Source organism: Artibeus jamaicensis, unplaced genomic scaffold (assembly GCF_021234435.1).
Source record: "Artibeus jamaicensis isolate MK-2021 breed Jamaican fruit bat unplaced genomic scaffold, CSHL_Jam_final contig_426, whole genome shotgun sequence".
NCBI classification, from domain to species: domain Eukaryota; kingdom Metazoa; phylum Chordata; class Mammalia; order Chiroptera; family Phyllostomidae; genus Artibeus; species Artibeus jamaicensis.
This window is the reverse complement of record NW_026521826.1, coordinates 9417221-9431817: the sequence shown is the minus strand read 5'-3', so window position 1 is coordinate 9431817 and position 14597 is coordinate 9417221. Positions and strand designations below refer to the sequence as shown.

The window sequence follows — 14597 nt, the reverse complement described above, 5'->3', positions numbered from 1 at the left end:
ACGCAGTTTGGCCAGACTGAAGATTCCCGCAGCTCTGGTAGAAAGAAGAACCATGATGTTTTGGCCAGAGTGGGGACCCCTGTAGCTTTGGTAGAAGAGGACCTTGCGGCTTTGGGGTGCTCCCTTTGGCCACGTGGCCTGGGAAGCAGGAGAGATATATTGCCTGGAAGGGTAAAAGAACTCTTGCCAGTAGGCCATGAGAAGGTGCCACATGGCTTTGGATTAATTAGAGATCCTGCCTGGACGACGACAACATAGCTGATGGTTGCCATGGGCACTGACACTGACGTTTGCTTCTTTTCCGGAGTTAGGGTACCTAAATTAGGGCAGGGGAAGAAGAACGCTCTGTGGGTATCCTAAAGGACTTTGATATTTTTTTTTTAATTTTATTTAGTTATTTTTCAAGTACAGTTTTTTGTCTATTTTTCCCATCCCAGCCTCCCCCCCTTCCTTTTTTCCCTGTGTCCTTCCTATTTTTTTCTCCCAATCCCTCCCCCTTTTTCCCCTACTTCCCTTCCTTCTCCCCTCTGGTCATATCCCCTTGTTCTCTTTTCAGTGTCTTTGTTTTTTTGTTCTTTTTTGTTTTTTTTTCTGCTTGCTTGTTTGTTTTGTTGTTTAGTTTTAAAGGTGATCTTGGTTTTTTTGATGGTATAAATAGGACTTTGATATTTTAATGAAGAAATTAGGTTACTACTTTAAGTCTGTGTAGCTTTAAACATTTCCTTTCCTTTTCACAAATCTCTGGCATTGAGAGATGTCTTTCCTATCTGGCTACGAACAATTGAGCTCAGTAGGGGATCCTTTCCATAACAGTATGTTGTGACCCCCCCCCCCCATTGGCTGTGTATGTGTGCCCTTTTGTTCTGTAACAAGGGGAGTAGAATTTTCTTATACTATGGTCTCCTATATGATTTTAAAAATTGCCATGGAGAGCACATCTGGTACCCAGATCTTAGTTTTTCAATACCATTCCCTGTCAAAAAGAAACACTGTTTCTTAAAGAAATGGCTGGTGTAGGTCTAGGTAGAAAATGTATAAAATGAGCCTGAATTGTTTGTTCCAGATAGGGTATGTCTAAAGCATCTACCAGAAGGGAGAAATCTCCAACCAACTAAGAGAGGATTAGCTAGATTTGGGACAATTTTAACTTGAAAAAGAGTGATGGTCATAATGGATTATAACACATTGATAAAATAATCCTTTGTACCATAGTGATATTAAAAAGTGTGGAGGAGCTAGGAAGGAAAAAAACTTTTTTATTAGAAAAACATCAGTTAATCATACAGAAGGAATCATAGAATTAAAAGAAAGACCAAACATTATTTTACCACCATCAGAATCAGAATTAATTCAGACAGGGATTTTCAGTGCATAATAAGAACACTGAATACAGTTGTTAAGGAACAGATTGTCTATATTGTCTCAAAGCACATCACACATATTACTTATCAGTTACAACAGGGAAGTTCTCTATTAGTGAATGGAGAAGTTAGGCAAATACCACTTAAAGGGTCAAATGTTACATTATTGATGATAGTACAAATCAACATGATAATGTCTCTGGATATGATGTCATGGGAAGGACACATGTCCTGTGTCATATTCCTGCCAAAATATAGGATAAACGATCAGAAAAATCTAGATAATGTGGCCTGGACTTTTCATAAATGTCAATTATATTTTGGCATATTCTTGCCAAAATATAGGAGAAACGATCAGAAAAATCTAGATAACGTGGCCTGAACTTTTCAAAAATATCACTTTCATGACAAAAAGGACAGGGGACTGTTCTAGAGTGAAGGGGAGTAAGGAGCTATGCTAGTAAAGATGCATGATCACAACTAGATTCTGAATCTCCCTTCCCATCCAACCCAAAGACAAACAGCTATAAAGAACACTTTTGGGACAAATTGGGAATTTGGTATGTGAACTGTTTATTAGGTAATAATAAAGGTAATTATTTACCTTTAAAACCAATTTTAATTTTGGGGGGTGTGGTAGTGATACACTTTTTATATGTGGTAAAGTTTTTTTTTCCCCTGAGGTGATACATACTAGAAATTTGGGAGATGAAGTGTTCATGATGTCTGTGATTTTCTAATAGATCAGTCAAAATAAACCTACCCCAATATAGTAGATTAAATCAGGCAAAATGTAATAATTAGTGGATTTTGGTGAAGCATATGTAAGTATATGGTATACTGTTCTTCCAAGTTTTCTATAGGTTTGAAGTATTTCAAAAAATTGGGAAAAATAAGAGTAAGATGTCTGTGTATAAAGTTAACAGTTATTTTATATCATTTTTGTATAGACGTCTACCATCAGTAGTTTTGCCAACATGATGGAATGAAAGATTTCTGTCATTACACTACGTAACAGATACTGTTATAATTCACTTCTGGTTAGTTCTATATTACAGTGATTAAACTGCTGTGAAAATTATGTGTGATTTGGCCCTGGCTGGTGGCTCAGTAGGTTGGAGTGTAATCCTATGCACCAAAAGGTTGTGTGTTTGGTTTCCTGGCAGGACACATTACCTAGCTTGCAGGTTCTATCCCCGGTTGGGGTGCAAATGGGAGGCAACCGAGCAGTGTTTCTCTCTCACATCACATCTCTCTCTCTCTCATCAGTAAACATATCCTCGGGTGAGGTTTTAAAAACCATTTATGATTTTGATATACCCATGGGTATTCATTTTCCATATCCCCTCTATCTCCAAGTCCACAGAATGCTATTAATTGCTACATAGTGCTGTTTTCTTGTCTTTTCTCATGTAAATTATATTTAACTTTAAAATGTTTATTTAGTGTTTCTTATATACCAATCTTTGTTTTAGGTGATGAAAGAAGGAAGGGAATATATGATATGGTTCCTGTACTCAAGGAGTTCGCACTTTAATATTACTAATATGTGTTGGGTATTTCAGACAGCTAAAACACAGGTGTTAGGTGCTATAGCAATAATCATAACACTTCTCATTTTATAGATAAGAAAACTAAGATACTTGCCCCCAGACAAAACAGATAGGAAAAGACAGAATTCAGATTTGACCCAGGCCAACTGGGTCCTTAGTCCCTGCCATGAAATGCTAAGGAAACCAGTTCATTTTGTTTGGAACCTGTAGACATTTGGGAAAGGTTCCAAACCTTGGACTGGTCATGAGAGGATGCATAGGGTTTTGCCAAATGATGATGAGGCAGACTATCACAGGCAGGTGAATTGGCAACATTGGTCAAAGAGGCATGAAAATATATATTATATTGGGAATGACAAATAGTTCAAGGTGGCTAAATCATAAAAGTAGCAGGAAGATGAGTTGGGGCCATAGTGTGAAAATCCATCCAAGTGGAAGTGTGAACATTTTTTTGTAGATGATGAATGGGTGGTCATTGAAGGGTTTTAAATTGAGACACATTTTAAAAATTGTGGTGGCAGTATGGAGGCCAACACAATTTTTTGAAGATGGGGCTACCCGTGAGGACTTACTGCTTTCATCTAGGAATTAGGATTGCCTGGGCTAGGGCAGAGGGCATGATGGAAACAAGAGATGTGGATGGGACCAGTAGCGTGTAGTTTGGGTATGGGAAGGAAGGTGAAATGAGGACTGAAAACAACTTCAGGTTCTCATTTGTTTGACTTAGTGGGTAGTGATGCTGTTAATTTAGGATAGGGAAGAGAGGAGTAATAGCAATATGGTAAGGGAAATCGTTTTGGGTAGGTTGAGTTTCAAGTATTTGCCGAACTTGTAGGTTGAGATTCTAACTTGCTGTTATATTCTACTTTGTATTGGTGTTATGTAGACCATGGCAAGATATATTTCCTCAGCCTGTTTTTCTAGAGCACTTAATTTCTCACCTGCCCCATGGTTTTCAGTTACTGCTTACTTTAGAATAAATTCTGGAATAGTCAGCTTAGCACGTTTTGTGATAAAGTATATTTTATCCATGAGTTGTAGATTTATGAGTGTGGGGGAGACATTCATATGCATTCAAGTCTAGTGTAGTTGAACTGACAGTATCATGGAATTAATATTTAAACCTGATTCAACTACTGATATATAATTTTAAAATCCAGTAGCCTGTGAACTTTTTCCAGGGGACACTATTTTTATTTTTTGCTGCAGGGGAAATAAAAGCATGCTTGATTGTTCTTAAAATTGTGTGTGTGTGTGTTTTGTCCTTGTATGTGAGAATATGTAGCATTTAAAATAATCTATATATATATAATAAGAATTAGAATACAAAAGAGTGCCATTACAAAAAAGAATAACTACTTCTTAAAGTGATTAATTGATCATTTATAGTCATAAAAATGAAAGATAGCAAAAGATAGGCTAGATCTCAGCAGGATTGTTCCTGGCAAAGTGTGTTATTATACTCTTGGGTTAGCTTGAATTATTTGGTGCTTTCCTGTTGTTGGAGAAGAGAATTATGCTTTGAAGAAGTCAGAGGAGGAAGTGCAGAGAACAAAAAAATACCAAATGGCAGCTTAGATCGATCTTAATTTTTCATAGCTTGGCCTTCTCTAAAGTCACATTTAGCAGAATCATTAATTAGATTTCAGTGCCCCACTGAGTTTTAAATTTAAACATATTTCCGGAACCATCTGCAACACTTTATCACTAATAATCTAATGAAGACTATGCTTGGTCTTTTGAAATATGGAATTTATAACAGAATAACATTTGCTCACAAATGATCATCTTTTATTATGAAAAACCCAAAATTTTTATAAAGAGTTAAGAAGTAATTAAGGAGTTTTTCCGTTTTTTTGGTTTAAAGTATATTTTATTGATTATGCTATTACAGTTGTCCCAACTTTTCCCCCTTTGTCCACCTCTGCCCAGTGCCCCTCTTCCTTCCAGCAATCCTCCTGCCTTAGTTCATGTCCCTGGGTCGTGCATATAAGTTCTTTGGATTCTCTATTTCCTATACCATTCTTAACATCCCCCTGTCTATTTTGTACCTACCAATTATGCTTCTTAATCCCTGCACCTTTTCCCACATTCTCCCCCTTCCTACAACCAGCTGATAACCTTCCATGTGATCTCCATTTCTGTGATTCTGTTCCTGTTTTAGTTGTTTGCTTAGTTTGTTTTTGTTTTTAGATTCATTTGTGGATAGTTGTGAGTTTGATATCATTTTGTTGTTTATAGTTTCGGTCTTTTTCTTAAATAAGTCCCTTTAACATGTCATATAGTAAGGGTTGGTGATGATGAACTCCTTTAGGTTTACCTTCTATGGGAAGCACTTTTTCTGCCCTTTCATTCTAAATGATAGCTTTGCTGGATAGAGTAATATTGGTTGTAGGTTCTTGCTTTTCATCACTTTGAATACTTATTGCCAGTCCCTTCTTGCCTGCAAAGTTTCTTTTGAGAAATCAGGTGATAGTCTTATGGGACCTCCTTTGTAGGTAACTCTGCTTTTCTCTAGCCACTTTTAAGATTCTTTCTTTATCTTTAATAACCTTTAGCATTTTAATTATGATTTGACTTGGTATTGTCCTTTTTGTGTCCATCTTGTTTGGGACTCTCTGTGCTTCCTAGACTTGTATGTCTATTTCCTTCGCCAAATAGGGAAGATTTCTTTCATTATTTTTTTAAATAAGTTTTCAATTTCTTGTTGTTCCTCTTTTCCTTCTGACATCCCTATGATTCAGATGGTGGCACTTTTGGAGATGTCCCAGAGTCTTCTTATTTTCTCCTCGTGTTTTTGAATTCAAATTTCTTCATTCTGTTCTGGTTGACTGTTTATTTCTTCCTCATGTTCCAAATGGTCGATTTGAACCCCAGCTTCCTTATCATCTCTGTTGGTTCCCTGTGGGTTTTTCTTCATTTCACTTAGTGTAGCCTTCATTTCTTCCCTTACGCTTTTGCCATACTCAATGAGTTCTCTGAGCACTCTTATCACCAGTGTTTTGAACTCTGCCTCTGATGGGTTGGCTATCTACATTTTGTTTAGCTCTTTTTTCTGGGTTTTTGTTCTGTTCTTTCATTTGGACCATTTTTCTTTGTCTCCTCAATTTTGCAGCCTCCCTGTGTTTGTTTCTGTTTATTAGGTAGAGCTGCTTTACCTCTCAGTCTTAGCATACTTGTTAAGTTGTATGGGATGGAGCCATAGGTAATTGCCAGGGTGGGGCAACTCGCTCCACCACTTTGTGGCTCCCTTTGTGGGGGAGGGAAACAAGAGGGGCCAGTGCTGCTGCCTTGCTGCTAGAGGCTTGCTTGGCATTTGCCTACCTCCAGCCACTTTACCCACTTCCCATATGTGACTGGCACCCCTCCCGCTGTTGCCCTGGTGTTGGTTCCCAGAGTGGGTGGGTTCGCATACATTCTAGGACTATGCAGGCCTTTTAAACAGACCTTCCTGAGAAACTAGCAGTTTGAAGAAACTGTTGCCCCAGCCCCCACTGGTTTAAAAAGCCTGAAGTTATGAGGCTTTATTTTCCAAGTACTGCAATCCCCTGCTGCACAGTCTGGCCTGGGGCTGGGATTGTTCACTCCCAAGGTATCCCTCCCAGTTTTTATACACCACACATGAATGTGGGACCGCCCATTCTGCTGTCTGCCTCGGTGCCTCTACATCTGCCTCCACACCGTGTCTTCTCTGCCCCATCTCCCATCTCCGCCCCTCCTACCCATCTGGATGAATATGGCCTTTTTAAATCCTTGGTTGTTAGACTTCCAGACATTTCAGTTTTCTGGCAGTTCTGGGTGTTTTTGTTTTGAGGTTAGTAGTGATCCTTCTTATGGTTGTTTAAGGTGAAGCATGTCTACCTATGCCTTTATCTTGACCAGAAGTTCAAAGGTTTTAAGAATATTCCTGAAAATAAAATTCTATAAGATTATTTTTATTGGTAAGAATCTTTTCCTAAATTCAAGATTTTCTTTGGGATTTTATGCACCTTTCAATCTAAAAATATTGATGGTGGATCTATGCCATCTGCCTGTTTGAGGCTGGATTAAAGCCAGTCAATAAGGAGCGAATGCTTTCATCCAGGAGTGTCATTGCTTGAACTAGAGCAGGGACCTGAGGGAAGCAAGAGATAATAAGGTGTGGGGCTGAAAGTGTAGGTCCTGAAACCAAGCTTCCCAGTTTCAAACTCCTCCTTCATACATGAACATACTGGATAGGGGAATTTGGACAAGTCATTTAACCCTTTTGTATCTCTGTTTCCTTATCTGTAAAATGGGGATGTTCACCTCATAGGGTTGTAATAAGCATATATTTTGAGTGTAAAATGTGTCCTCAGAATAATTTTCTTTCCTAGGTAGTCTTCTATTTTCATTGCTTTTTATTCATATGCTTGTTATACTTACAGAAACCTCCAGAAAAGAAAAGTAGGGATTGAGAAAAATGAACAAAATAGAAGAATCTCACCTCATTTAGGAGAGAAAATTATCCTGTGTTTTGTTCTTATAAAAATGAAATGGTTAACTGCCTACTGTGTGCCCAGCAGTGCTCTAGGCAATGGGGAAGCAGCGAACAGCCCAGCCTTCCTGGAGCGGAGTAGTTAGGGGAGAATGTGGGCTAGGCGTGCAGGCACCCCAGAATTGAACCCTGGGAGGAGACAGACTTACTTACCTGGTCACTGGCAGAGGTCACCATAGACTTTTTGGCTGAGGAGGGTGTTTTTATTTTTGTTTTGTTTTGCCTGAAAAATGTGCTTTCTGAGAGTTGCTGGGCTTCTAAGATAAGGGACTGAGGTCTCTACACCTGGTTCTTTTTATAAATTTACTAATCATCTGGTCACTCTTCCACCTTAGACGTGAGTAGGAGATTGGGCAGCAAGTCCAGTTCTTTAGGAAAACAATATCCCTCTTCTGGCCATCAAAGAAGTGAGGAAGAAGCACTTTCTGTACCACCTGGCCCATTCCCCAGCTTTGCCCCAAGTTCCAATTTAGTGTGACCTATAAGACTGTTTTCATTCAGCCTCTTCTGATACTGAATTATTTCAGAACTACATCTACCTATGCTTCTTAGAACATTCTTTCACACACTACACTTGATAAAAACCCTGATAGCCTTTTAATTCCTTGTGTAGGGCCCATCTTCTCTGACATCCTTTGGTGTACTTGACTACTTCCTTCACCATGACCTTACTCTTACCCTTTCTGTCCCTATGCTGTAGCACCTGTCACAGCAGATTTCCACCTAAGGCATCCTTAGTAAATGGTGAGCTTTCTTTTTTGGCAGCAACTATTACTTTTGTACAATTTTTCACCACCATAGCGATAATTAAATATTAATCACTCCAAACACTCCACAAATCAATAAGTATCAAATTCTTGATTAAGAATTCCAGCTCTGTCACTGAAAACACTAAGATGCTAGAATTGAGTAAAATGGTGGGGGGGGGGGAGAAGAGAATGGAATTTTGAAGTTATGTTTTTTGTTGTTTCATCAAAGATATTTCAAAATATTTTAAAATTTCCTTTTGGTTTAAATTAGTAGAATGTTCAGGGGTTTTAGTGATTAAGTTAAGCGTATTGGGGAAATTTAAACAATTTCTTTCTCTTTACCTACCCCACTGAAGTACCTCCTGTGTATCTTTACTTGAACTATGGAATACTATTGATACAACTCTAAAATTACTAATACGACTTCTAAAAAGTTAGATAGGATATTTGCTCTCTTATATATCACACCTTTTAGTAGTTCTTTTTTAGGAGCATTTTCTTTGACTTTTTTTGTTTGTAATTCATAAGTAAAGAAGTCTTAAACAAATAGTAACAATAAATTTCAATTTTATTTTAGCAAAAGCACCTGGAAATTGAAAGAACGACTAAATGGTTGAAAATGCTAAAAGGATGGGAAAAATACAAGAACACGGAAAAGGTAATAAAAAATAATGCTACTTCTTAATGAAACTGTACAAGTTCAATGGGAGTTTTCTCAGTAAAAGTTTCTCTTTAATTATCACAGTATTACATTCATATTCTTTAAAAGAATTTTTTAGTTTAATTTAGTGGAATCCCTCAAATTAGGAGTCTTTCTGGTATCACAGAATACCCAATTCAGATTGGTTTCAACAATTCAGAGAATGTGTTGGGTGGTCCAGAAGTCAGCTGGGTGTGGAGTGATTGAATCCAGCTGCACAGGTATGTTGCCTGTGACAGTTTCTCTCTGCCCCTCTTCTGCCTTCTGCAGTGTCAGCTTCATCTCAAGATTGGCTTCCCTTTGGGATCATGCTTATTGCACTAGTTTCAGGCTTCGTATCCACATGTCACACTGCTCAGAAAGGGAGGACTGGCTTCTGAAATCATTCTCTGAAACAGGAGCAATCCCTTTTTCCAGAGGTCTCTGGCATCCTCTCCTTAAATCTTTTGTTGTGTATTGAGTTTGTGCTCAGTTTTATAAACCAATTAAAAATATACATCTGTTAAAAGCATCAGAAGAATCTTTAAATATTGGTTACCCGTGAAGTTTATGATGGTGAAAAATTTCTAAAATTCTAATTTTGCCTGAAAGGTCAGATGTTATCAGTGGCACCAAATATTATCAGATATTTTCCTGAAAGTGACAGGCTTCATTTATTTTTGAGAAAATGTTGAATACCTAAATCTGAATAAACATAGTTCACAGGTGGCAAACACAAGGCCTGCAGGCCAAATTTGGCCCTCCACCTAGTTTTATCCAGCCTGGCACCTTGTTTCTGCCCATCAGCAGCGCCAAGCTCTCAATTAACTCATAAAGAGTAGTTACATTTATACAGTCCTAAAATTACATTCGGCCCTTTGAAGGCAACCTCGAGGCTGAAGTGGCCCCCGGTGAAAATGAGTTTGGCACCCCTGCCATAGTTGTTTGGTCAGTCCTTCTTTCCAGTATAAGATGTTTCATGAAGGAAGCAGTTGATTTAGATCATGATTCAAACAGTTTTATTAGTACTTTTTCTTGAGACCACCATGGTACTTGGATTACAGTTAAGTGCCCTGTGAGTGCTTCCCCTGTCATCACTCAGACTATTGATAAGATATGCATGCAAGAGTTGAGATTTCATAAAATTTGTAATTTCTGCTGCTTCATCTCAAGCAAAACTGACTTGTTTTCAACTCTGAGTGGCGAATACAGTGACCACTGGCATAATGCTGCTACCGCCATGATTTGTGTCATAGTACCAGTACTTTTATGACCACAGCTTTTCTGCTGTCAGTGAAAAGTCAACAGAGTGAAGAAGGCAACTGACATTTTAGTATCATTACGAGAACAGCTGTGACCTCATGGACCATACTCCGATAATGGCTGACATCTAAGTGTTGGTTTACTGATAGTAAAATGGAGACAGTTATACCCATTTCAGAGGGACGATAAGTGAATGAGTCATGTACATACTGCACTCAGCACACACCTTGCAGAGAGTAAGCATCAGCAAATGTTAGCTACTGCTGTTTTTTGAAGGATGTTTGGACAGTAATTTTTTTTTAATGTAGGGAACATTACTGAAAAGTATGTTGGTCATTTGAGGGAAATAAAATTCTTTCATCCAGTGCCAAGTGATCCCCACATTGATGGAGAATTGTAATATGCTAGGAGGGTGCAACCTCTCTGGAGGGCCAAGAAAGAAGATAACACAGGTGTAAAATAAATTGTGCTAAAAATGGGGCAAAAATTTTTAAGGAAAAAATGTCTTCCATAGTCCTACAGCAAGCACAACTGAGTTAACTAGTAGGATAGCTATTTCCTCATACTTTTTTCTATGTATTATTTTTCCTTTTTGCATAGATATAAATTGTGGTATGTCAGCATTTGCCAATAAGAATTCCAGTAAGTGAAACCAGTTCCTTAGATTCTAATGAATATTACATAGAAGCAGAATTGCTTAAGGTTAGCAGAAGACTCCGGAGCCAGGCTATCCTAGGTTCAAATCCCAGCTTTGCCACTTTATTAGCTGTGCCACCTGGGGGAAGATATTTTACTTTTTTCTGACTTCATTTGTTCATATGTAAAATGGGGATAATAATAGCATCTGCCTCTCAGAGTTGTTTTGAGCATTAAATGTTAATTCATATAAAACACATATAGCCTGACCCTTAGTATGTAGTCAATAAGTGTTAACTTATTACAACATGAGAAAAGGTCCATCCAGCTAAATAAAGTGGGGAAAATCAGAGCTAAACATAGTTTAGCAATGTTTCTTTACTACACAACTTTAGAGAGTCTTTAATATTATTTATTATATGTGGTGGGAATTTTTAAGAGGGATCATAAATTTCATGAAACTTATTTAACCACAGATGTCTTTTCGTCCTGGGGTATCTCATAATACTAATGTCAGTTTTCTTTTTGAGCATCTTAAGTATCCTTCTTTAAAATCTATTAAACTCTTATTTCTTTTTCATTGGGAGTGAGTTGCTTGCTGATTTTATTATATGTGTTTTAGCATTAGGTTGGAAGTCAAGATGTTTTTAAGAGGAATCAGTTCATAGTAGAATGTTAGTTACAATGCCTGTGCTCTTGTTTAATCTTTTGCTGTGTCTCTCAGATTGGTCTAAAGTTGACAACTGTACTTCACCTTCTGTCTTTATGGAAAGATGCTCAAGTAATAATCACAGGATAAATTTTGGTGCATTGTACCTATGCTTTAACCTCACATTCAGTCTAATAAAATATTTGTAGAGATATATGGCTTGATGTTCTTGTCTAGTATGCATATATCTATGATAGTATGTAAGCCTCTATAAAACGAGCAATTCTACTAGGCTATTATTGTTCTGTACAGCAATTCTGACTAATTTAGTTACCAGTTAGAGAGATTTTAACAGAACTATTTCTTTGATGTATAATTTTAAAGCACTTTTCCACAGCTACAATGCTGGAATTATTGGATGATATATATGGTCTAATTTGGTGTGAAACAGAATGCATCTACTAAAGGAATTACTTGCTTTCAAATTATACCTAGTTTTAAATTGCATTGAAGTAAAAAAATAGCATATATTTTTCTTATCTTCCAAGAAGAGCAGGTGTAAGTTTTCTCTCCACAGACCCCTGACTTATGCAGCAGTAATACAAACAATTTACATAAATATCTTGAAATAAAAACATAGCCCTCATAGAGAATATTTGGTATTTAGGATACAGGCTTTGATTAAAACATTTCCATTAAGGCCATTTGTGTTGCCTGCATGTTCTCACAGTTACTGCCCTCTGTGTACAATAGTATATATTTTTAAAATATAGTCTATTAAATGAAGTTCTCTCTGTTAAGTGGAGCCCATTATAATTTAACTAGTCATGATGTGCTTGTGTCTAAGCTAAGCTAAAGCATGGTACCTACTACAGATAAACATAGTTTTTTCTTGATAAAATAACTGATTGGACCTCTGTTGGTCAGATAAATAAGGGTCTAATATTAGTTTCACTGATGGGAAATGGAGACACCACATTTAGAAGTGAAATATTCGAGGTCACATGCTTGGTGGCAAGCAAGAGATCCTATGTCCAGACTTCAGGGCCTGCCCACTGTACCATTTTTTACGCTAGCTTTTCCTTTTAGTGTTTATCAGTGAGAGGTCAGAGGGAGATAGACTGTAGTTATAAAAGGCAGGAAGGCCTGTGAATGGACTTTTTTAGGTCCAACTCAGTAGCCTTGTGTATATTTAGAGGCAGAGATGAAGGAGCCAGCAGAGCAGGGATGATTAAAGAAAATGGGGAGGCAGTAAGGAGCATCAGCGGCTCCAAAAGTGAACTTGTGTTTTGTGGTGTATGTTGCAGTTGTGAGAGTTGTATAGAATTGAGTCCAACTTGCTGACAAGGTTACTAACTGCAGCCAGGGTGACATGGACTTGCTCACTCACTGCTATTTCAGAATCACTCAGGTTTCAAAGAGTTATTAAAAACATTAGACGGGTTAGTGGAATTGGTTTTTTTCTTTTAGTTGTTGGATTTTTAAAGGTATCTGTGTGACTGAAGTAGATGGCTTGATTTTATTGACAAGTGAACAAAGAAAGATACTGAAAACAAAGGTAGATTTCAGACAATCTTGTTTTTTTCTTAATGATTTTATATATTAATAAAATTGTGATAGAATTTTAAAGCTACTTTTCAAATTGGAATATTAAAATATGTTGTTAAAATCTAACATGTTCTATATCGTGGTTGTTAAGACTATGGTCTCTGAAGTCACACTAACTGAATTTCAGTTCTTCCATAGTTTATTAAAATGACTTTGAGCTAGTTATTGAACCTTTCCTCATCTTAATTTTCTCATCCATAAAATTGGGATGATAGTAATAGTACCTACCCCTTTAGGAATGTAATAATATTACAGGGAATAAATTCATCTAGAACAGTGATTTTCAACTGGTGTGCTGCAAGAATCTTTAAAACATGCAGTACCTGACTATAGTCAGGGGCACTGACTTCTTTTCGCTTAGATTGCCAAATTAAAAAGTGACAATAGCCAACACAACAATAGCTGTCTGGTGTGAATGCCCTGTTTTGAACCATAAATATGTAGGTTTTATAATAGAGTTGCATCTTATTGGCTATGTTATAAAATAAGGTTGCATCTGATTGGTTAATTCTTTGTACCAGAAATCCTTATATACAAAGTATAGGCACCTGATGTTTAAAAAAAGATTTTATTTATTTTTATACAGAGGGGAATGGAGGGAGAAAGAAAGGGAGAGAAATATCACTGTGTGACTCCCTCTCACACACTCCCTACTGGGGACCTGGCCTGCAACCCAGGCATATGCCCTGACTGGGAATGGAACCTGTGACCCTTTGGTTCACAGTCTGGAGCTCAATCTACTGAGCCACACCAACCAGGGTGGCACCTGATTTTTTAAAAAGTCACTTTGGAGGAAAAAGAGTGGGTAATTGTTACCAGTATTATTATTATTTTTGTAAATCAATCAAAATTACTAGGTCTGTCCAGAAAATGTTCAGCCATTGTTAATGTAATGAGACTGGTTTTGTGTGACATTGATGTAACCCTTCAGCCAAGGAAAGTGGACTGGAATGCGCACACACGAGCACTGATGACCTCACTGTGCTAGTCTGTGGGGTGGTAGATACTGTTCAGTGAGCATATGTACTGTGTGCATCTCATATTCAAAATGACTGAGCCAGTAGAGCATCAAATTTTGCATTAAGCTTGAACATTGCTCTATGGAAACTATTTGGATGATTCAGAGGGCTTTTGGGGATGATGCAACGAGTGCAGTGCAAATAAAAGTGTGGTACAAACACTTCAAAGGTGGTCAAGAATCTGTTGAAAGTGATCCACTTTCTGGAAGGCCTGCAACAAGCAAAACACCTGCGAATGTTGAACATGTATGGGCTGCAATAGACAAAGACCGAGACTGACAGCATGAGGCCTAGAGGCTGACCTGGCGATTCCAAAAACTGCTGTATCTGAGATTTTGGTGCAGGATCTTGGCATGAAATGTGTTCTGGCGAAATTCATTCCATGGCTTCTGTTATTAGAGTAGAGGGAACATGATGCTGCACTTGCTAATGACTTGATTCAAACTGCTACCAATGAACTAGATTTGGCACCCTGTGACTTCTGGCTTTTCCCAAAACTAAAATCACCTTTGAAAGGGAAGATATTTCAGACTGCCAGTGAGATTTAGGAAAATATGGGGCAGT

The 14597-nt window shown here is 37.7% G+C and overlaps 1 protein-coding gene across 4 annotated transcripts in view; it reads left to right on the top strand.

Moving 5' to 3' along the window:
* USP6NL (USP6 N-terminal like) overlaps positions 1 to 14597 on the top strand; it is a 188198-nt gene that overhangs the window by 130225 nt on the left and 43376 nt on the right. For all 4 annotated transcript variants that reach the window (XM_037143516.2, XM_053665807.1, XM_037143514.2 and 1 more), the window contains one exon: positions 8757 to 8837. In XM_037143516.2, coding sequence (XP_036999411.2) covers positions 8757 to 8837 — 81 coding nt within the window. The remainder of the gene's footprint in view (positions 1 to 8756; positions 8838 to 14597) is intronic.